This window comes from Aquila chrysaetos, chromosome 2 (genome assembly GCF_900496995.4).
Source record: "Aquila chrysaetos chrysaetos chromosome 2, bAquChr1.4, whole genome shotgun sequence".
In the NCBI taxonomy this organism is placed as follows: domain Eukaryota; kingdom Metazoa; phylum Chordata; class Aves; order Accipitriformes; family Accipitridae; genus Aquila; species Aquila chrysaetos.
This window is the reverse complement of record NC_044005.1, coordinates 82308789-82333427: the sequence shown is the minus strand read 5'-3', so window position 1 is coordinate 82333427 and position 24639 is coordinate 82308789. Positions and strand designations below refer to the sequence as shown.

General features: G+C 39.6%; 1 protein-coding gene across 1 annotated transcript in view; it reads right to left on the bottom strand.

Moving 5' to 3' along the window:
* The window catches only part of KHDRBS2 (KH RNA binding domain containing, signal transduction associated 2), a 362804-nt gene that overhangs the window by 97038 nt on the left and 241127 nt on the right, over positions 1 to 24639 (bottom strand). The window contains exons 5-6 of the mRNA XM_030000725.2: positions 22563 to 22690; positions 19276 to 19471 (exon numbers count right to left, since the gene is read on the bottom strand). Coding sequence (XP_029856585.1) covers positions 19276 to 19471; positions 22563 to 22690 — 324 coding nt within the window. The remainder of the gene's footprint in view (positions 1 to 19275; positions 19472 to 22562; positions 22691 to 24639) is intronic.

Genomic DNA, 24639 nt, shown 5'->3' with positions numbered 1-24639 from the left:
CAATATCTTCTCCCATGCATTCCAAACTCTCCTCCACTCCGCTACTTTGGTTCTCTTTTCTCCTCTTTATGAGCGACCCTTGTTCCTCAACACATGCATAGCAGGGTCTGTTGCTTTGCTCTCATTCTCTCAGCTGGGCTTTTAATCTCTCTCTGCCACAAAGGCATGTTATTCCACTGTTCCAAACACTTCTGTCTTTCCTTAGACTTCATTCCTTTACTTCAACACGATCTTTACATTTTTCTCTGAAAATTCAAGTTTGCTGCCTTTGCTTGCTTTCATCATCTGCATTCTCGATCTTACTTTTATTGCTCCCTCACATCTCTTTCCCCTTCCTGCTGCAAGTTTTTCTTCAGGTTCTTCTTGTTGTCTAAACCGGATTCAGTACACTTGTACCAATTCAAATCCAGAATAAAAAAGCTGGTCCACTGCCTACTCAAGATGTATTCTAGCAATTTCCTTTTAGATGCTAGAAAATTGTAGAGTCTGAAGCTTTATTTTGTTCTTGCTGATTCTCTTTCAAAACACTTTAATTATCAGTGAATGCATAATTTGTATGGATGCAAAAACAGTCTGACATAGCCTTGCAACTGTATACTTCTTGAAATATCTGTTTGCTACAGTTTTAGGAAACAAAAATTCTCAAAAAAAACCGGTATTGCCTCGCAAGATGGAAACAGTATTGCTCTCAGCATATGTCATTGCTTGCAAGATATAAATACTGCTCTTGTGAAACTAATTTGATGCACTGCAACTGTAATTTTTTTTTCCATTTGATCACACTGCAGAAAAGTTTATGCAATCTGATGTGAATTGATAATACTGTGTAATAGGTCCATACAGAATATTAAGTGTTTTGGGAGCAAGTGTTTCTCATATAATCATTTATTCTTTGCCAGTATTACAGAAACACACAGGAATGACTGATGAAGAACCCCCCTTTTTTTGTATGGTTTTCCTTTTAATGATTGACTTAGCAGGCTCTTGTGGTATTGACTGAAATATGAGGAGGCTCAAGTCTGGGGCAAATACTGAAGACTGTGACATCCTAATTTTGAATTCTGATTCTCACTCTTTGTTGAAGATTTCCCTCCCCAAGATCCAACCCCAAATTCTCAATCTGTTCTTTAATATTTTGAGCACTATTTTCATTGTTCCCTTCCTTTCATTTGTTTTCTACTTTATTATATAATTTTAGCTACAGACATGACTTTCAAGTCAATAGAAAATGCATCGGTTGTACAGATTAAAGATGACTTTTCTATTAGGTTTCTGCTGCTTATTGAGTGTACCTTTGTATTTTCATATAGAAAATGATGGATTTTTGCATCTACCTGAGATGCAACTGGGGGAAAACAGTTTGTGGAATAACTTCAGTGTTGACATTAACCTACATCGATTCTTTCATTTCAGTGCAAGAAGAAACAATTCTACAGGAATATTCTGATGTTAAAGTTAGGATCATTATTAATTCACTACAGCTAGCTTTCGTTATTAATGATTTTGACTATAATCAGAGACTTTCAGAACCACAAAAAGCTTCTGTTCAATTTAGATTTAAGACCTGTTAAAGTTCAGGGGATAAGGAGAGTTTTCTTTAATTCAAAGCAAAACCACAATTTAAAATAATGGGAGTAAAGCAACTTCGGGTCCAGTGTTTGATGAACAGATTCTTTGAAGAGACTTTTTTTAAAGTTAGTTCCTATGAGACTTTCTAAAAGTCACGTGCATAAGTTGGATTTACTTGTTGCAAGATGTTTGAAATTTCTTGGCTCTTTTGTATCAACTGTTCAACCAACCACCCTTCCAAAATGAATTCCTTAAGGACTGGACCCCGGTACATACCCGTAGCAGTGAGCTTTCACTTACCCTTCCCACCCTCAGCCACTGGTACACACTTCGTTAGAATGTACATGTCTTGGCCCAGGCTTTGCTTTAATGTATGTTTGCAAAGTGCCTACTCTACACTTGATGACATATAAATGATGCATGACAACTACAATGTTAATTCTATGGGTTTGGACAGGTAATCAAGAGAACGCAATATGAAAGGTCTGTTTGTTTTTCGGCCATTTTTCTTCTCACTGTAAGCTCCTTTGATACCCAGAGCTATTTGTAGAATCTCTTACATACCTTGCTGAAAAAGTCTCATCTGGCAAGATGAACGTGCTTTTTTGTACCACATTCATTAGGACAGTGATGACATACTGCCTACAAACTGCAGCTTGCAGATACAAGTCAGGGAGTCAAACAGACTTCTGCATCTTACATTCCACTTCTCAAAGCTCAGATCAAAGATGATACTGAAAACAAGATACGCTGAGAGAGGCACCATCTATAATTTGGAGTAGAAAGCTTCCGGGTGAGAACAGAAGAGGTGAAACAAAAATCTGAAGAATACAAAACATGGTGTTGGGGCATGACTGCATTTTCTGTCTGACCCACAACATGAAATGGCTTTTTAGTAAAGTCAGCAGTACCAAGAATAAATCTAGGCCAAGCAGATCAGGATCCAGATAGTAGTGTGTTGCATGAATCAGCAATATTTATCGGGGATGGCTGGAACAAAGACTACCCTTATATTTTTGCTGTCAGAAATCTATGGTGAAGGGAAAGTTGTATGGTAGCAGTAAGCCTGCAATGAAAAACATCAAGCGTATAGCTATCGGTTTCTCTTTTGCCTTTTCAAAAATTAGCTACAGGTACAAATTGGTCATTATCCATATTGTGGTTATTTGCCTGAAAAAGAAAATATGTGCACTTAATATAAACACATTTTTAAGACAGTCAGTCGTTATGCTAATAACTTTCATGTGCAGAGTATATGACTCCCAGAAAGAGCAGGTGTGCAGGAAGCACCTCATTTATTAGACAATATTAAGACAATTTGCAAATAGAGACCTGAGCATATTTTCATTGCATTTCCAACTACTTCATGTACAACAACTTTTATTAAAACATCTTTCTGAAAATTAAAAGTTCTGTAGGATTTATACTTCTGTAAGAACTTCTTGTAGCTATTGCAAGTGTATCTGATGGCCTAGCACATCCTGTTCATAGACATCAGTATATTCTGATTAGGTCTAGTTGAGAACTTCATAATTTCTGAGCTCCCCCAGCTGCGTATTCACTATTAATCTAAACAGGGTGAGAGCACAGGCCTGAACACCAGTATACGATGCCGTAACGTGGCATATCTCCATAAAGGTATCAGTTCTTAGCAAAATCTAACTACTACCACATGTAACATCTGAGTCCTCATTCCTCTGCATACGTTACAGCTCTCCTTCCCTCTCTAGGGAGCCTCAGAGCTGTTGATTTTCATATTCCAGATGCTGACTGGACTGAAAAATCTCAAAGATCTTCTACTGATTGGAAGCTGGCTGAAAACTTCCATTATCAGGAAGAACTGAACTTTCTATAAGGAATTAAAGCTTTGAAGCTTCTAGCGTCAACACACAATTATGGCATGACTTTCACGCAGGGTCTGGTATTGCAGCTGTAAATCACAAGGTGAAGCTTGCCCTGCTCCTGAGACAGAAGCTCCTCAGGGACCAGTCAGAGATGATGGAATGAGCTCCAACACGAAGCAGTCACAAGCTCCTTTTCCTGCCCTCTTACTGCAAAGAAAACTTACTAATTTCTTGAAACATACAGTTCTCAATCAGATATAACTAGTTTAAAAGACGTGCATCCTTAATGGAAAGAAGGACTTGTATCTAAAAGAATCAGCCTCATTTAATGTGTTCCTGTGAGGCGCTCAGTCCCCACATTGATGACATTAAGGACCAGCATATCACTACGGGAAATTCTTACACACAATGGAAAGTCTTTGGAGAACGATGTGTGTTTGTGTCTCGTATCTGTACACTACCTAAACAACTCTGAAGTCTAAAATAAACACAAATAAATAAAATCATAGCACTGCACAGATGAAGATGGTTGGAACTCTTTGGTTCTCCATATCTGAGTAAAAATTATGGTGAATATTTCTAACATCTCACTAAATAACCTGGTTATGACAACCCATTTCTTTTCCAAACTGCGGATGGGCCCTTGTCAGTTCCTATCTATCCAATTTGAAATGGATCTGATACATTACTTCGGACTAGATTAGTACTTCCAGTATCTTACAATATCTATCATCTGTATTATAGTTTAATAGGATTGTTAGTCTTATACCTAAAGCATGACATTTTAAATCACATCACCATTTTATTATTAAGCAAAGAAATGATAGCCATGTCCTGAAATGACCATCAATGTGAGGCTGACTGACCTATCTCCAATGGATGGCTTTATAGCTTCGAGAACTGACAGATTGTTATGTCATGAAATTCATGCAGGGTACGGTATTGGGGCTGTAATCACAAGGGCAACTCACACAGTGGCCAGCACCCTTTGGAATAATCTTTACATTTCTGTTGTGTTCAATAAGCCTCTTAGTTGAAAGATTACGCATGAGTTTTTTTCTCCAGGACTGGTAAAGGATAGCTCCTGTGTCTTTGACAGCTGCTCACTAAAATTTAAACAAGGCTTTTTGTTGGGCATTTTTTCTGTACTTGTACCCCTCCAAGGACTAAAAAGGGCAAGCAATTCTAATCCAAAGAGTCAATTTGCCTCTTGTGATTTGCTTTAGGTGTATTTAAATCTAAACTGCTAATCTAAAATCCTGGAAGCACTATATCAATTAAAATAAATAAATGAAGCCATTGCAGCTGGATTGTACTAATATTTAGGCAATCTATTACATTTTCTCCTTTGTCTGACAGAGATACCCTGCTCCTGCTAACTGGGTCTATTCAGAAATCATGTTGAAAGAGCAGGCTGCACCCCAGTCCTGGGGGAGGTCCTTTCCTGCTTGGCACATGCTGAAATGTTACTTTGAAGTTTATGGCTTCCCTTGCAGCCCCAGTCTATGCGGAGTAGAATCATAGAATCATAGAATCATTTAGGTTGGAAAAGACCTTCAAGATCATCGAGTCCAACCATCAACCATGCCCACTAAACCATGTCCTGAAGTACCCCGTCTACTTGCTTTTTGAATACCTCCAGGGATGGTGACTCAACCACTTCCCTGGGCAGCCTACTCCAATGTCTGACAACCCTCTCAGTAAAAAAATTTTTCCTAATATCTAACCTAAATCTCCCTTGCCTCAACTTGAGGCCATTTCCTCTCGTCCTAAAAGATAGTAAAAGATAACTGCACACATTTCACATTCTCCCATCTCTTGACCTCTGGCTACCTACCAGAGCAAGGACAGCAACACCTCAGAGCTTCAGCCCACTGTCCTTCTAACTCCACCCATGAAAAAATGCATCTGCTTTACATTAATTCCTTATTGATTGCGTAAGGCCTGAAAATTGTTACTGCTACTCCCAGATGGGAGAGGTTTTTAAGCCTATCACTGCGAAGAATAAGATGACAGAGTACCATTTTTGACAATTTGCTGGGTGGCCCAACCAGAAGTATCTCGGGGGACCAAAGCTTGCTTCAGCCCATCCAGCAGTAACTTTCTTGGAATATCTAGTTTTCTACCTACAAATAAAACTGTGTGCACTTTGATCTCCATCTCATTTTTCAGGAGAGCCACTCTGGATCTACAGTGATGAATTAATGGATTTTTGACTTATTACATTGTTTATACTTCTCAACTCTGCTCAGGAGATGGAATACAGACCTGCATGACCACCTGCCACCACAAAATGCTGACTATCCTTACCTCCAAATGCCCACTGTATTTGTTGGTGTGGTTTTGGTTTTTTTGAATATGCAGTCTTACGGACCATGATGATTAGACAACTTATAGATCATATATGCAAACCTGTATGCATCCTGAGAATCCTGCTGGTTTTGTTAATTTGGTATTCATTTTCTGTGCCTCTATATTCTCTTCCTCTCGGTGGATGAAGTAGGCTACAGCAACACTTGGTCTTTTTTACAGCATTTTTTATGTTGACTTTCAGAAATTTTTTTACTTAATAAGGAAACGATAAAACAGTCATAAAATTCTAGGCTGCATCAAGCAGGCTTCAAGAAGTAAATAAGCATTAGGTTCATAATGCTTTGAACTTAGAAAGAAAGTATATCCTTGGATTTTTCATTTTATTTTTCTAAGAAGGTCAGCAAATCTCAGGACAGTTCAAGAAGACAACCTCCAGTAATAAAACTTACAGTGTAAAACTAACCAGCGCTTTTAGCAGAGCAAAAGTGTTCTGCACAAAACAAATTATTATGTCAGCATGCATCATTTTGAGAGGACGGAAAATACATGAGTAACAACTAAAGGTAATTTCCTCCCTAAAATAACATCCTAGTTTTATATCATAGCTACTCAACATCTAAGTCATACAAATTTGTACACCCATGTTTACTGTGGCAACAGAGATACACAGCTTTAAGGGAAAGGTTCAATAAGATTATCCCCCAACTAGGGAAGGAAAAGCCTCATGTTACTGAAGCGGGGAAGTTTACTTTAACATCTTTCAACTTTCATTAATTACTTCTGCTCTACAGAATGTTAAACCCTTTCTCAGACTGTATCCAGTGACCTGTTTGCTTATCCCCAAATATATAAATTCTGATCAAGTATGGATGAGTTGGTATTTTCCAAATAGAGTGGAAGCTTAGTTCTTCATAACAATTCCCTTCCTCCAACACAAACAACAAATTATGGTGTATACAGCTCGACTGAGGTCCTAAGGAAAGAAAGCAGATCCTTTAAAAGTCTTTTCTTTCAAAAGTGAATTTCATCTCAACAATGTCCTCATTCAGTCAGGGACTATCAAAACAGTATTGCCTCCTTGCCACATTGTAGTCTGCTCTCCTCCTAGGAAGGTGATAGACTCATCAAAGCAGATAGGTAGGACTTTTTTTAAAAAGCTAGAGTAATTTTTTTCCCCATAAGTCTTCTACAAAATGAATGGCATGTAAAAAAATAAGCTAAGTTATTTAGATTTTAAGTCCTGTTTTCAGAAGTAATTTAAGGACTTAGAAGCCTGCTTTGTTTGCAAAATTTGTGTGATTTAGTATCTTAAATTTCTGGATCCTGGATAAACAAAAGAACCATACTGGAATTAATGATATCCAAGATGGGTGTACTTTCTTGTATGATGTACAGGAAAACTTAGGTAACTAAGAATGGTACCAGAGAATGGTACCCACAGTGCTGTACCCTTTAGCTGTCCTCTCGGAAAGGGTGAAAACAGAGCTTTGCATAACCCTTGATCCTCTCCAAGATTTAGGTGCCATTGTTCAGGCTGCAGGAAGGCAAGTCCTGCTCTCAGCACTGAGACCTCTCTGGCGACGAGGTATGCACCTTACCTCTGTAGTAATTCTGCAAGAGGTCAAGTCTTTCTTTTAAAAAGAAATCTAGAAGAGTACAGTAAAAGTAGCCCTTTCGTTCTTTTTTTATCCAGCATTTCATTCATCCAAGATGCGAGACACTGACTTTCAGTTTTTCCTCTGCCTGTAGGGATTTAAAGCTTCATTCCCGATGCTCCCGACGCAAGTGGATACCACAACCCTGGGCTGCAGCAGATTCTGCAGGAGGAAAACACTCTCACTCCCCTTCATATTGCACTGTGCATGGAAATAGAAATAGTACACATAGTAACCACGGATTCAGCTGTATAGTTACTGACTACAGCTACAACTGATGCAGTAACCTTGCTTGTAATTATACTCCACTACTACACACAATAAGACCACGCAAATACAAGACAAGTCACTTGCATCAGATTTTTTGCCCCTTAGAAAACAAACAATTGAAACCTGAGTGAAAAGAATAAAACACAATGAAAATCACTGCTTTTCTCCTCTTGTTGCTCTGTGTAATGGTTAGCACGTGTAAGCCACTTCTGCTGCTTTTTCCAAAATGGCAACTTATAATAGGTACCTCAAGAGAAATAAGTTAGAAGAGCTCTGAATTACTTTTTGGATTTATTTGTTTAGGGTGTTTACATGAAGGGTTGCCTTGCAAAAAAGTGAAACGGCTGTTCAAGTAAAGTGAAAAATGACCAAAGTATTGTGGCTTCTAATTTATTTGATAGATGCACTCAGACTCAACAACTGTGTTTCAGTGATTCTCCATGTTTTTTTTTCTTCTTTTCTTTTTCTCCTAGCTACAGTGTCCACATTTAAATTTGGTAAAATTTAACTTGCAGTGAAACACAGGTCCCTTCTGCATCTCCTCTACAGCCTGATTTACACACCCTTGACTCACTTTTATTTGTTTATAATCCTTTTTCTTTATTTGCATACCATCTAGTTAACTGATGCAGTTCTGCCAAAATACTAGTAAATCCCAATTTCCAAAATTTGGTTTCAGTTTAAAAGCATTTATTCTTTTATTATTATTAATAATGAAATAAAATTAAAAGAACATGGTAAGCTTTTACATACCTGAGCAATTTTGGCAATAAAAGCAAACCAAGCCAAACCAAAACTGGTTCTGAAGCCATTTTTTGCAATGACATGCAAACAGGTAATAAAAATGGAATTATCTATTCTTAAAATGAGATTTGTTTTAAAAGAAACAAGCATACATTTTAACTCTGCATGTCAGTTAAATAGTACAGGCAGTGTTTGTCCAAAAAATAAAATGATTGATGGTAACTGGTTGGTAAAATAGAAAGACATATAGTTTGAATTTCAATGTCTTTTCTTTTAAATGTATTATTTTTTCAGAAAACTCCCAACTGCAGCATGTGTGAAGACTGGTATACGCATGCAGTTTTGATAAAGACAAGTGCATGGGCTACATGGGATTGTAGAAATACAGTGTTGAGTAAAATGGTGCAGCATTTGACTTTGACAACTTATTTTTAAAATGCCCAAATGTGCACAGTTCAAATGTATACTTGCTTGTTTGTCCTGGTTTCAGCTGGGATAGAGTTAATTGTCTTCCTAGTAGCCGGTACAGTGCTGTGTTTTGAGTTCAGTATGGGAAGAATGTTGATAACACCGATGTTTTCAGTTGTTGCTCAGTAGTGTTTAGACTAAGTCAAGGATTTTTCAGCTTCTCGTGCCCAGCCAGCGAGAAAGCTGGAGGGGCACAAGAAGTTGGCACAGGACACAGCTGGGGCAGCTGACCCAAAGTGGCCAACAGGGTATTCCATACCGTGTGACATCATGCCCAGTATATAAACTGGGGGGAGTGGGGGTGGGGGATCACCGCTTGGGGACTAACTGGGTGTTGGTCAGCAGGTGGTGAGCAATTGCACTGCGCATCATTTGTACATTCCAATCCTTTTATTATTACTGCTGTCATTTTATTAGTGTTATCGTTATCATTATTAGTTTCTTCTTTTCTGTTCTATTAAACCGTTCTTATCTCAACCCGTGGGTTTTGCTTCTTTTTCCCGATTCTCTCCCCCATCCCACTGGGTGGGGGGGGAGTGAGTGAGTGGCTGCGTGGTGCTTAAGTTGCTGGCTGGGGTTAAACCACGACATTGTTTTACAGTTTAGTCCTCAGAAAGATTAATAAATAGTGTTAATAACTTGATTCTTTGAGAATTTTTTGAAAAAAAATAACCTAAGAAAGGAAACTGGGAAAAGCTGTGTCACTCTAATACAGGGAAAGAGAAACTAAAATATTAAAATACTACAGTACAGTAATTGAATTTATATATTGCCTCAAAATAAGACTCCCTTTTGGTATATCTGGTTGTTTGTTTTTTTTTAACTTCAGCTTTCTGAAAATTTGAATGTCTGAAGGTGGAAGGGTGTACAGTAAGAGACAACAATCAGGGACTGGACTGTCCAAATAAACGATAACAGGATATGGGGTTGCTAACCTTAAAGTTGCTGTGTCCCCATTCAGACTTACATAATTTGCATCTGATAGACATTTGGTGATCAAAAGAATTATTCAAAAGGATTAGTAGTATTTTCATTACAGAAACTCACTAACTGGCCCTGAAGAGTTGGAGGACAGTATGAACACCAAGGCTACAGCTAAGGCACCTTGTTAGGATCTAATATGTAACGTTATGTACTCCACTTGGACAGATATACTGATTTTGAGAAATATTTAGATGTGGTTTTACTGTATTGCATAGGGTAGTATGGGGGTATGTTTGCAAGAGTGTCTAATGTATTCTTATGATACTAATATATAAGAAGTATTTACTTATCTAATTTCACTTAACAAACATTGCACTCTTTCTGATTTCAGATGTTGCACCATTAGATTTTTCCACCGTACCAAGAGCTACAAAACAACAGCAGGTAGTCAAAGAGAGCTATTAGCTGTCTATGAGTAACAGCACTTGTAACCACTGTAGAAGCTATTAAAATGCAGGCAACCATAATTTCATCAGGAAAAAAACAGGTCTGTGTGGAGAAGGAACATTTTTCATCTCTAGTCTTCTACTTTATTGTCCCAGAGCCATTATACTGCATCTCCCTCTTCTAGTGATTGCTACACTCTCCCAGAGCCCTATAGGTCAAACTGAAGGTCCTGTGTTTCACAACAAGATCAATTTTCTCAACATTTTCGCTGCGGTTTAAAGAGGTACACTAAGTATGCACCCTTGATAAAATGTAACTGATCTCATTGTTTTAAAAATGAGCATATCTGAGAACAACACTGACCTATTTAACTGACAAAGAGGTATTCATATGAATTTCCCAGTCACTTTAATACCACCATTGCTAAAGAAGTTAAAGATGGAAAAAAACCATGTACTTCATCCAGTCCATCTGGTTATACAAGTAAAACTATTCTTTTAAATATCTGCTAGTAACTTTTTCCTTTCTGTATTTATTTTCTATATTTACATTTTTTCCCCAAACTGTATTATTAAAAAAGAAAATATACGCTTTAAATTTTATTTCTTCCATCCTTCAGACTGATTCCTTACACTGTTACTCATATTCATAGCTCTGCGCAATATAAAGTCCTTATAAATAGATGTTATGGAAGACATGGGCCACATTTTTCTGTGCTGTGCTGTAGCTTCGGATAACGTAAAGTAAGCATGTACCTCCATACCCAAGCAAAGACTTACTGGAAATGCTAAGGCAGCTGGAGAGTCACAAACCCCCTCTCCTTCCACAAGCGGGAGGTAACGGGACATTGGCATCCTGCCGTGTGTCTGCAGGTGGCCTGCGTCCGAGGCGCAGCGTGAGCCAGCTCTGTCCAGCACAACATACGCACAGGGTATATACCCGCATCCCTATGTGCATGAAAATCTAGGCTCACGTATATATTTGAGCGTCCCTTAAATACCCAGAAAGAACAGGCATATTGCTGGACAGGTGCTTCTGCCCCCAAACACGTGCGGTAATTCATCTAACACAAACCTTTTACTTCCTACGTATGACTGAAATTCAGAGTTGCAAATGCACTGAACATAATGAGGGAAGAAAGATTATAGGCGTCTAAGACTACTTTTCAGACTTTTTATTGTACCAAATATAAATCCTCTTTTTCAATTATCCTGAGTAAGCATTAAGTGTATGGATGGAGGCAACTGCCTAAACGGCCCATCAGCCAGAGAACGAAACAGAACTGCGCTCTGTAATGTTTGTCTTAGATTTTAAGGGCGGTTGCTAAATATGTTTCTCTGCAGTTTCACGCAGAAGTATTTTTTGCAAGATGACAATGTCAGAAATGCACCAAAGACAAGAACATAGATGAACTCTGATGAAAGCTTCCTGCAACAGGAAGTATTTTTTAAAATAAATGTCCTTAAAATTCCGGTAAAACTAAAATACTATTTTGGAACAATCCATAACAGTTTTCAATTAATATAAAACGGTTCCTAAACTGTGCATTTTAGTATATTAATAAAGCTCATGTTTTAGCTATAGTGAAAATTCCTGATAAATAAAGATAATACACAAAACAGAAGTACTCTGTTAGCTGTACGTGAAATCTATTGATATAAAGAGCACTCTGTTTATCTATTATAATAGAAAGTTACTAATCTGAGTTTACCAAAAGGCTAGACTGAAAAACACTCGAGTAAGACTGGTATGCTGGAGGCAAGGCTGGTGTGGTAATGTTAAGTTTCCATGGCATCTTGACCCAGAGCCTTGTCCTGAAACCAGAACTCAAGGCTTCTGTAATTGCCTGGCACAGCTGAAGTCTCTGCGCTTACCAGTCTGCAAGAAATAGCACTGAGCTTTTCTCATTACCACCGAGTTTATATGTGTCCGGCTCCCCGGGAACTCACCAGTCATGATGAACCTTCCAGTCCAAAGTTATTTAACTTTTTAGTACCTTTGTGGACTAAATTTGGATAAGAAACTTTGAGAAGTGGAAGAGGAAACCCAAGCCTTCCACCTGAGCTGAATTCACACAGTAACCGAACTCTCAACAACTCTAAACTGGACTTGTCCCAAGTCTTTAACAGCAATTCTCTATGTTTGTATGCGTTTGTATGAAAAAGTAAGTTTATAACACACCTTTGCAACCTGTCATAAAAAGGATAACGTGGGTGGAGATACAGTCACGTGATAACATTTAGCCAGCAAATGCCTATAGAGTTCTTTTGTACCAACCGAGGCTGTTCTCCATCAGATAAGTAGCCAAGTGACAAGTTGTGACAGATCCAAGTGACAGTAGACAAGTATTTTTGGGAACAGGCTCCTGAACAATCACACTGTTTAATGATCAAACGGTGCACTGCATGATGCAGACAAATTCTGTCTCTATGGAGAATACTCCATATATTTTTTATGTAGGATCTTATGAATATAACCGCATACACTATGAATATTTAAGGACCATATGAAGGCTGGATGATCAGTTGAGAGATGCCCTTCACTTAGATCTCTATATAGCAAATATAAATATTTATTAGGTTGTAGTTGTATTAACATCATGTATAATACTAAAACATGTACAGCTGCATCAGCATTTTCTTTTATACTCTGTCTAGCATAGAAAATAATTTTGAACTGAAAACTTGATAACTAATGTCAAGGAGAGAATTATTTTTGCCAAGCAGTGAGAGCATGAAGAGGACGACAGAGGAGCTTATCCTCCACAAAAGATTTCTGCAGCGTTTTTAAGTAGATGTTAGAGTTTTATGTATTTTATGAGTAAAGTTTAGTGCATTGAATAACTATGATTATTACAATCAATTCAAAACAAATCAAGAAAATGATATAATAAAGTCTGCTTTAGAGCACATTGTCAATTTGTGAGAAATTCATAGCAATGATAAGTCTGAAAGCAGTATTCACATTTATTGATGCACTGCTCTCAGGACATTTCCTTTGGTTTCATGAAGCGAGCCTTATTTATTCAGAATATCATCTATAAGACCCAAACTAGCGTTTGCACAGGTAAGCAAAAAACCTCTAGAACTGCAGGGTCCCAGACATTGAAGGTTTAATGCTGACTGTGGTTTTTGCTCTTAGAGAAACATGAAAAAGTTGCCACTACTTTAATTCTATATTTATGTTGCTGGATTTTTTCACAATAAATACATTTATACTATTGATGCACCAAAGTCTCCAAAGTTTGAATAACTAACAGAAAAATCCACTCTACCTTCATAAGACCGTCATTCACAGTATCCTTCTAAAGCTCAACAGAGTCTTTCAGATAATATAAACATTATCCTGGTTATCACTATTATAGTAAAAATAAAATTTGATTTTTCAAGTCACAGCAGATGTAAGTTGAATATAGCTTAGCTCTTTTTCTAAGTGCCTTGGGCATGAATAGGTAATCAATCATATTTAATCAATATGTTGTTCAGCCATGCAGATTCCCATGTCTATAATTCTAGCTTTACTCAAATGCTTTTTAGTCTCGGTACATTCTTCACTGATTTTTTTTTTTAATCCAAAAGAGGCACAAAAATAAATAAGTGGTACATCTTAAAACTTGGAAATACCAATTTAGAAAAAAAAAAAGAAAATAATCCCCTTTGACTATCATTATATCCAGTATATTTCACTATTTTAATGTTTGGAACAAGTCATCTTAGTTGTCCGGGCCTCACCCTCACTGAGAATATCCTACCAGGATTGTAGGAATGGACTTCAGAAGGAGCAGAATCAAGTACCAATTGCTCACTTTAACACATTCATTAAAGCACTAACACAGGCACAACCACACCATGAAGAGGAAGTGCAGGTCTTTATACATGGGTCCCATTTACATTCAGAAGTGGCAGACAGAATGAATTTAAAAGCCCTACGAGTTCCAGTTTAAAATATTAAACAAAGCCTCCGCAACCACAGTTTTGGGGCTCGCAGTCACATGTAACTGTTGATTTTTCTCTTTAAAATGTTAAAGTGTGACAAAATGCCTGTTGTTGTCAGTCTTTTCCTTGTCTAGGTTGGCACTGAATAAACATGAGCATAGTTGCTTCAGTTTGTTTGAAAACTACTGAAAAATGTAAATAACCATTGAGCTTAGAATAAACAGTTGAACGTGGCATTTGCTTTCATTTTAAATAGCTTGAAATGAGGAGAAGAACAGCATGACATTAAAAGCACAATCTATCTTATTGTGTGGTTCTTTTCCAGTGACTTTCTAAAAGAATTGCTCTTCACTTATTCCAGAAGATAACAAGAAGCTGCGTTTGGCTGGTTTGATCAGTGAAATGAGAGGTGAAAAAGAATATTTGCATTTAAAATTGCTCTTCAGTCTGGCCGTCCTAGACAGAGGAGCTGTACCAGCTTCACAGTGTCTCGACAGACCGGCCCATTTCTTGCAAACAAATTATACATTTCTTTGTAAATACAAGAAGCTCATCTAAGTATTCATATTAAGATGAGTGGCTTTCTGTGCAAAAGTCCCCTTTCTTATCCAGAAGTAAAAATGCAAGTGCAAGTAAATTATAAAAGCAAAGTGTATTTTAATGCCGAATTTATTCTGCTTTGGTAATTCTTTGCATCTGGGGTAAGGGAACAAGTGCTAAGTCACTTTTAGACTCGCATTAGACCTCTTAGCAAGGCTCACCATAGCTTTTAAAAAACGTGAAGAAAAATATCACTCCACAGGTCATAACTAGCTTCTGATTCAGAAGGCAAAAATACAGCTCCAGAGTCAAATGCCTTAGAAAACAGGATCTGAAAGTAACGGTACTTTTGGCTTGTATTTGGGTTAAGCACCCTTCAAATATTTAGCTTTAATCTTGAGTGAAAAAGTCTGGATGCTCAGATTAAGATACATTGTGCTGAACATTGCTTTATTGCCTCAGTAGGATGTTCCTTCCACTGGAAGATCTACTCCAGCACTTCTCACTCTTCATTTCTGTATAAATCATGAACCTCAATCAGTCATGTCTATCGCCTCTTTCCTAAGTTGCCAACAAGACCTTAGCCTTTAAAGTTGCTTATTCTTGTTGAGAAAAGACTACAGAAGTCTCCCCTCAATCTGTAAAGACGATACCAGTGTTAATTTTCCTTCCTGTATTTTGAGTAGCTGATAAAAGTAGGAGTCCGACTAAACAAATTTTAACCTTTGTAATGAAAAAACGGCACAAAATCAATCTTACTATCGTCCTTGTCAATAAAGGCGATGATGCAGGACTGAAACAATATTTGAACTCATTTTCGTCTACCATCTCCTACCTTGGTGCACTGATATAGAAACACTGTAAGATTTGTAGATGGGACATCAGCTGCCGAACAGACAAAACTAATACCTCAGACCACAACTGCGCAAGAGGTAAGTTTAAAAGAGGTAATTAAAATGCAATTCCAGTACCGTTTTCTCTACTCAAAACATCTCTGCCCATTGCAATGTAGAATATGAAGCTAATTTACAAAATTCTTTTGATAAATCCCAAACAGCCATCTTGTCATTAGTTCTAACTGAGGAGCCTGCTGGCATTGCCGCCCTCCCTCCCATCCCCTGCAGGCTCTTCGGCATGCTGGGACTACCAACGCGGCTCAGGGGTAAATCAGTGCTTCTGAAAAGTTCCGGACTGAGTCATTGCTGCCAGCTGGTCACGGCATGTACTGCTACACGTGGAAAGAAGCATTAAGCAATAATTCAAATTAATTTGTGTACTGCATTTGTGGAAGGAGTAGGAGTATGATCCATAATGCATTTAATACGGAACTACACTCTGTGGTTTTCAGTAAAAAAACCCAAAACACAACCTGAGGTCCAGAAGGCTGCTTTTTAATGAAGTTTTCAATTCAGCAGCTAGGGACATCTTCAGGATGGCAGTGTTTGTGGACTAGAGGCATAAAATTGTATCTCAGAGACTAATGACAAAGGGCTAAGTTCAGCTTTGTGAAAGAAGCTTCTTCTGAAGAAAGTTCACAATGACCAGGGCAAGCCTCTGCTCTGAACTGCACTCTGGGGGACCTCTCCTTCAGCAGAAGAGGAACACGTACAGATTGGTCACCCTGAACTAAAGTTAGTCACTTGGAACAGCACTCTTATTCACCAGGCTGCCAACCCAGGACCAGCTCCTTAATCCCAGAAGCTGCACAGCAGCTCTTAGTTAAGCTGTCCATGCAAATTCACACACACTGAGCTGTTTTTAAAGTGAGGAAGGTTCACGTAGTACGTATTTCTTTCTTTTTGCACCTATCTCCTAATGTCTGTACCTCCTCTTCCTGTGGGTAGTCTTCTGAAGTTCCTCTGAGATACTATCTATGCTGCACCCAATAAAAGCTATATATCTGTTTCAAAAGCAAGTGAAGGAAAAGGCGTGAGGTGTGTCACTCCCCCTTCCCTCCCTAGCCCTCTTCTTTTCTGAAAGCTGTTCCAAATTATTTTCCCTTTGGTTGGGCATGACATTCAAAATGTTGATGTGAATAAATTCTCCACAACGACAAGACTTCACTTTTCTTGCGAAACCTTTAGACATTTGCTTTTATGGACTCTCACAAAGGCCATCAGGAAACCTCAAAATAGTTAGATATTGGATAATGACAAAGGAGTGATCCAAACTTTTAAATGCTTATCCAAACCAATTTGAAGAGTTAGATGTTTCAAGGTCAAACAGTCAATACCATCTCTGATTAGTAGTGCTGAGCAAATATCTAAAGATTTTTTTTTCAGAAAATGCTCTTGAAATATTTAAAAAAAAAATCCGTTGCAGCCATTCTATTCTATTTCTTGAGTTCACTTTCAGCTCAGCATTCAAATGACTATATTCTATTAGAGCAAAGAAAAATCAAAAATATGGATACTCACAATCAATGACATTGCATTCATGTGCACAACTAATCAAACCAATGGTGCTTGCATATACTAGGCAGAAACTGGAGTGAAATACCATAGTCAAAAATGAAAAACATAAACACATAAAGAAATTGTAATATGCTTGTGGGTTGCCTACAAGCAGAAAATGAGACAAAGTAAATTGGATTAATTATTCATTATAAATTAGTTTTTCATCTCTACGATTCAGTGTGAAAGAACAACAATTACACATGACATTTGTTGCTGGTCAACAAATGGATCCACTTGCTTTTAGTATCCAGTCAGATATGAGAGGTAGTGGTTTATTTGGAAAGAAAAACTGTGTTGATTATTTCCTGCAAAATTAAAAATATTTTCCCCTGAAATATCATTTACAAATTCATACACAGATACATGACAGTGAACTTTTCCTTCTACCTGCACACCAACAGAGTTTTAATTATCTCAGCCTGTAAGATACCAAGATGATTTAGACTGCACTTACAAGTCTTTGCAAAATGGCAAGAGATTTTCATGGCAAACTGGTGGATGACAGGAAGTCAGGAGAAGCCCTTACATTCCCAGCTGTGGAATATAGATGTTGAAAGGACACAGGACATGGAAGGATCTCCAAAACATCTGAATTTGTCCTATAAGGCAATATGTTTCTTGCCTACTAGAAACACACACACAGTTATTTGTTTTTATTGGAGTAATCTATTACAAACTAAAATGACTCCTTCAGTTGTGTGTATATTTTGTGCTCATGAGAGACTAAGCATTTTAAAACAATGGGGAACTGGCTGAATGTTTTCCTAACCTCGATAATCCAGCTGCCTCAACTTCTCCTCCTGCTTTGCATATATTTACCATCCAGAAAAAGCGTAAGAAGTGTTCCCTAAAAACTATTTAATACACTAGGACATTTACCAGTACTGTAGAGGAGGGGAAAAAAAAAAAAAAGATTTACTTAATTTATAGTCTTAATCTTACATTACAAGGGTTCTGTTTTGAAATTTGTCACTCATGGATTAGGAAAAGACGCAGCTCTGCACAGACAGGAAGGTCCCATACATTTTGATACTAACAGATAATATACTATCTATCAAGGAAGGGTATACTTTTTAAATTCCTTTTTTAGCAGGGCTAAGATGGAAACTGTGTTGAGGTAAATAATAACAGAGGGTGACTTTCCTCCCCTCCTTTTTTGCAGCTGTTGTTCAGTTGTGACGCTTGGCATGAACAGAATGTGCATCCCTGATTTGAAGTGGCCATGATCTAATCTCGACTCCACAAATACAGATGGTTGCGTAAAGCTTTACCAACAAGGATTAATTTCTGTTTCAATTTCCTTTCTTCTGTTCTAGGAAGACTATTAATTGAATAAAACTGCATCTTCTCAATTATAGTGTATCCTGTCCACGGTTCTCCTCGTGATAGGATTATGGAATGGATGGGATGTTCATCTTACCCTTGGATTTGCCACAGCTGGAAAAAGTCAGACATCATACTTGATGGTACTTTCTCCTCCAGTTGGGTATCTGTTGTTATGGTGATAATTCCAGGAGGGAACATTAATGAGGATGACTTGAAAGCTTTGATGTTTACAGCACAATTATTTTTAACACCTCACAAGAAAAGGTGACAGTTAGTACTGCTCCTTGCTAAATATGCATCCTCGTATCAGCTTTCATGAACACCACCTGAATTTCTCTTTCCTATGTATCTGTAACACAACGTCGAATGCAAATATACGTATATATATATTTGTATGTAATAAAAAGGATGCAGAAGAACAAACCAACCCTGTTTTCTCACAAAGGATATACTCTGTTATTCCTGAGAACTTGCCTGCAGTGGCGAGTGACTTCCAGCTGTGATATAATCTTTCGCGTGCCTGTGCCGCGCTCTCGTGACACCCTGAGAGCTACCCAGCACGCCCTTCTGGCATCCGAAAGGAAGCTGCCAACGATTCTACGAACCCGCACCGCCCAAGCCGCGGGTCCGCAGACACGCCGTATCGCCCAGACCGCGGTTCGGCGGCGGCGGGTAAGCGGCAGAGGCCGGGCCATTACTGGCCCGGAGTCTTCCAACTGGGAGGCCCCCGACGCTCACCGCAGAGCTGGGCTCGCGTACGCGACGGATGCGCGCGGTTACTTACGTAGTCTTCGTAGGCCTCGTGGGCGGGTGGCGGGGGCGGTCTGTAGCCCGGGACAGCCGGGGCACCCCTCGCTCGAGGGCTGGGAACGCCTCTCGCCACTGGTGGGACGGGGAGGGCTCCTCGGGTCACCGGCGCTCCTCTGGGCGCTTGGGCACCTCGTCCGGGCGGGGGCGGAGGGATGGCACCCCCGCGGCCCCTGCGGGGAGCAAGAAGGAACGGTCACGTCGGCGTGCGCGGCGAGGGAGGACATGCAAGCGCCGCCCCCTTCTAAAGGCTCTTACGTTTTTACCGCTACTTAAAGTACCGCGTAACGCTGGGGCGCTGGCAGTTGCAATGTCAAGCGCCTTTAGGCGATAGCTCAGGCAGGACGCCTGTTATGGAAAGGCGTTATTTTTAAGCCATCCCGTGCCTTTTACACCTGACCCTCTTGTTGCTTGTGCTAATGAAATTCTGGGTCATTGTAATTCACGGAGTTGCAGAGTTACTCCAAAATAGTTCTAGAGGAAGAAGAAAGAGAGGAACTTCTTCTGTTGCTCTCCAGCTATTTTACAAGAGCAATCAGCACTCTCATTCTGCTGTTTATTGGTAGGTGGGAAAAACTGACTCGCGGAAGATGATGCAGGACGGCAGAAACTTGCAAGGCAAAGTAGTCTGGGAGTATAAAAGGAAAGTGAGATCTTCCCATCTAATTTAGTTCAGCACAAGGGAAGGGTAGCACAGGATTCTGCTTTCCCCCACTGTGCAGAGAGAACAGCGCATACGGACAAGCATAGAGTGGTTCAGCATCCTCCTGTTTATTTATGCTATATCCACCTTGCCGTACTAATTGGTAAGTCAGAAGAAGCTGTTACTGGTTAAAAAGAGGTTCTTGTAACTATGCCGCATGACAAATTAGAAGGGGGATATTTCAGGGAAGCAATCTGTGGGTTTTGTTTCAGAGCAGTATGCTCCGGAGTGTGCTGCCCTTTCTGAAGACTGCAAGTGCCAGGTATAGCCATGCGTGACACCCTGGTCCAGAGCTGTGAATGGAAGTCAGGTCTCCTGCAGCAGTGTGAGCAGTGGCTCATTCTCTGCTGAGACAACCAAACCCACAGTACTAGCTTGTGGTGTTCACTACTTTACTACAAGTTTCAGTAGCCAATTTTAGAATCACAGAACGGTTTGGATTGCAAGGGACCTTCAGAGATCCTCTGGTCCAACCCCCCACTATGGGCAGGAACACCTTCTGCTAGACCAGGTTGCTCAAAGCCCCATCCAACCTGGCCTTGAACACTGCCAGGGATGGGGCAGCCACAACCTCTCTGGGCAACCTGTTCCACTGCCTCACCACCCTCACTAAAAACAACTTCTTCCTGACGTCCAAACTCAACCTACCCTCTTTCAGTTTTAAACCATTGGCCCCTGTCCTGGTACTACAGTCCCTACTAAAAAGTCTGTCCCCATCTTTCTTGTAGGCTCCCTTTAGGTACTGGCAGGCTGCTATAAGGTCTCCCTGGAGCCTTGTCTTCTCCAGGCTGAGCAACCCCAACTCTCTCAGCCTGTCTTCACAGGAGAGGTGCTCCAGCCCTCTGATCATGTTTGTGTCCCTCCTCTGACCCGCTCCAACAGGTCCATGTCTCTCCTTATGCTGAGGACCCCAGATCTGGACGCAGTACTGCAGGTGGGGTCTCACCAGAGCGCAGCAGAGGGGCAGAATCCCCTCCCGCGACCTGCTGGCCACGCTTCCTTTGATGCAGCCCAGGATGCGGTCGGCTTTCTGGGCTGCGAGCGCACGTTGCCAGGTCATGTCCAGCTTTTCACCCACCACTACCCCCGAGTCCTTCTCCTCAGGGCTGCTCTCAATCCCTTCATCCCCCAGCCTGTATTGAAACTGATGGTTGCCCCGACCCATGTGCAGGACCTTGCACTTGGCCTTGTTGAACTTCATGAGGCTGACATGGGCCCACTTCTCAAGCCTGTCAAGATTCCTCTGGATGGCATCCTTTCCCTCAAGCATATCAACTGCATCACCATAAATATAATTATGCTCTTAGCATAAATTATTAGCATAAATATTTAGCTTAAAATACTTCAGTTGCATTTTTTTTTTTTTTTTTTAATATTCTCCTGGGATTTCTGACTGGAAAATAGGGAAAGCATACAATATCCTATATCTATGCAACTGATCCAATCAGGTGGGTATTTTGCAGGAATTGGGGGCCAGCACTCCACTGATTATGCTTTGAACCTAATTTAAAAGCTGTCAGTCTGTTGCAGCGATGTTCTGAACATCGTTATGAAGTCAAGCCCTTCAGAGATCTTCGGTGTAAGGAAAACTGGTTTCTGAACCCAAAAAGACTTTGAGTGGAAGATGGTCATGAATGCCAAGTGTAAAAAATCCTACGTATGAGCATCATACTACTAATAAAAAATTGCATTCAAGAAGAATTGAGGGAAAACATGATAGACACCTTCAGGCAAAAAAAAAAAAAGGTCATAAGCAAGATCAGCCAGTTCAATTACCATAGAACAGCTCCTCTGTCAGCATAAAATAAGGTACCTCCATATCCTATTTCCTCCAAAATAAAAGTGGATTTCTTAGGACCCATCCTGAAATGATCTCTATGGATGCCTAGAAGTAGCTAGGTAACTTAGATGCCTAAGGCAACAAATTTCTTAAGGGTTCACAGTGAAAAATGAGTCTGAAAGAGTGTATTAAGATTATACACTGGCCTTTTGAACAAGCAGAGCTATCTGTCACCTATATATGAAAAAATACTTTGAAGAATTCAGGAAACTTTTATACACCAATGTTTTTAGATTATGCCAATCAAATTCATATAAAACTGATAACACATACAACAAATAATATATAATGCAATATATATTTTATAGCTATAATATGCATACAAAAAAAAGTAATTTTTGGCAAATAAAGTTCCATTCCAGACTATGTAGCCTCCTCTGACTATACTGTTTTATTGACCAATGATTTTATGCTACTGACCATACCAATTCTGTGCCAGCATAACAGTATTCTTTCCTAGAAATATCCTTTCACTGGCTTCATAATCTGCTCTAATTTGTTGCTTGATACTCATATACCACCCACTGTAGCCTGTGAACTGTAGATCAGAGAACCTGGCACAACACAGACCACACAAGTTACTGGAAGAAAAACATTTTGTTTTCCTGACCATGATGTCTATGTGACTTTCTTCTTTTTTTTTTTAATAAAAAAACTTTGTTTGGTTTACCATTGTTTACACTTTCTAAAGCTATTAGCATAGTAGCTCAGGTTACCCCACCTTGAAGGAGCTGTAGGTGGGACACGGATCCCTCTTCCTCGAATGCCCCGTCCACGTGCGGAATCTTCAGAACCGTTCAAATACGACAGTTCTCTCAGCTGCTCCTGGCGAATTTCATCATTATAATCCTGAAATGCAAAAGGTGAAACTTGCTGAAACTTTGTGTTTTGGCTGACCTGCCAAACCACCCAAACCAGGAATTACATGTGTGGTATTTGGGTGAATTGCTCTGCATTATAGCCTGTGTGCTGAAAAACCACACAGTGGGAGTGGACAACTACCTATAATACATGGGCAGACAAATTTATATGGGTAGTTAAGGTGGCCATAAAGAACATGTACACATAAAATAAAACACACGAGGCACAGGAGGCATAAACACAAAGCAGACACCAAGAACATATCTGTATACAAGATGCAAATGGACTTTCATATACAAAAGGTACCAATCTCAAACAACTTGAAATTAGATAAAAAAATGCATTTTATAAATATTTTGTATTTTTTTGGCAGACATCCCTGGCTACCTTTATGCACTTAAAATACAAATTTCACCTTACGTTGCACCTTAGCATGCAAAATTTACACTAGAGTCATTTGACTGGATGATTCAATCCAATACCAATTAGCACCACTGAATGTAGCCTTCAGTTGTTCTGTATATCCACTAAACAACTTCTGAAAGGAGTTCTCTCTTTAGGACTCATAAGTAACAAGGCTATGTTTACTATATAAAACTGTTAAATGATATAAAATAGGCCCATTCTAAGACTGCAGGGTATCAACTCGAGCACTGCAAGCTTCTGCTGGCTCAGTAAACAGAACATCGGATGAATTTCCTTTTCTTACTGATCCAAAATACAGAACATTGGGCAATTTTTACTTATTTTGCAACCTTTGTCTCAGTCAGAAGTTCCTTTTTCTTTAGCTTCCTTCCTTTTGCATTCAGCTCTTTGCCTGCTGATCACAGCAATAAGAGCCCACTGCAGTAGTCGGCTCGCTGGCAGCAAACTGTGCGACAGGTAATTAGTGCTTCAAACCAGAAAGGATTATTGAATTTCAGCCCTTCAGTCTTCCCATCCTTCCACAGGCCACGGCCGTTGACTGTCACGCAAGGCCCTGAAAATGCCCCCGTGCCAGCTGCTCCTCGCTGGGTGACTGTCCAGGACGCCTTACACGTGACGCCCCTTTTTAGCCGAGCTAATGACCAAGGGGACAGTGAGACAGAAACGGGGCCTTGCGTGTTCCTTCTCCTTCCTGAGGAGGTCCGGAGAGCTGCCCTGCCCGAAGATATGATGCTGATCCTGTTGGGTTCTACAAGAGTGTAGGCCTGGTCACGATTTCCCTTCTAAATTTCTAGGGAGTGCAGCTGGAGTAAAATCTATTAATGAAATTCAGAACCCCATTTATATAAAATAGCGCGTGCTATTTGCAGCAGAATCATAATTAAAAACAAGTCCCTAATTTGCTAATAAACCAGATAACGGCTTTCAGTTCACACCAATCCCCAAATCTTTTTGCACATTTTTCTATCATTCTGACATTAATGGTAATAAGCCAAAGACATTTTCCTAAATCAATGTGCTCTGTAAAACACAGAGGGAAAAACAGAGATAGAATCAATGAGGTCACATTTACAGCAATTGCTGAACAGGTACCAGCTACAGTGCCTTGCTTAGTATCATCTGTTATTCGCACTGGTTTTACAAGGATCAGGACTTCAAATGTGCTGCTTGAGTTTACCCTTCAGATTCCACACCAGTGCTGGGACTGAACTTCATTAATAATGCAAGTAAATTTTGTAAGGGAAAGATGGGGGGCGGGGAGAGAAAGGACCTGCAAGGGATAGAAATTGGAACTTTCTGTGTTGCTGCTTTCATCTCTCGCCTTTGGAACACTGCCGTATAAATGAATTATACCAGAAACTGTCTCAAAGCTGCTATTCCTTCCTCAGATACACATATCACTTAAAATCTCAGTATTGATGAATCAGAAAATCCAAACTAAATTTACAATATACAGCAAGATCTGCAAATCTGCACCATTCTGCTATGCAATGCCCTTAGTTTTTTCTACA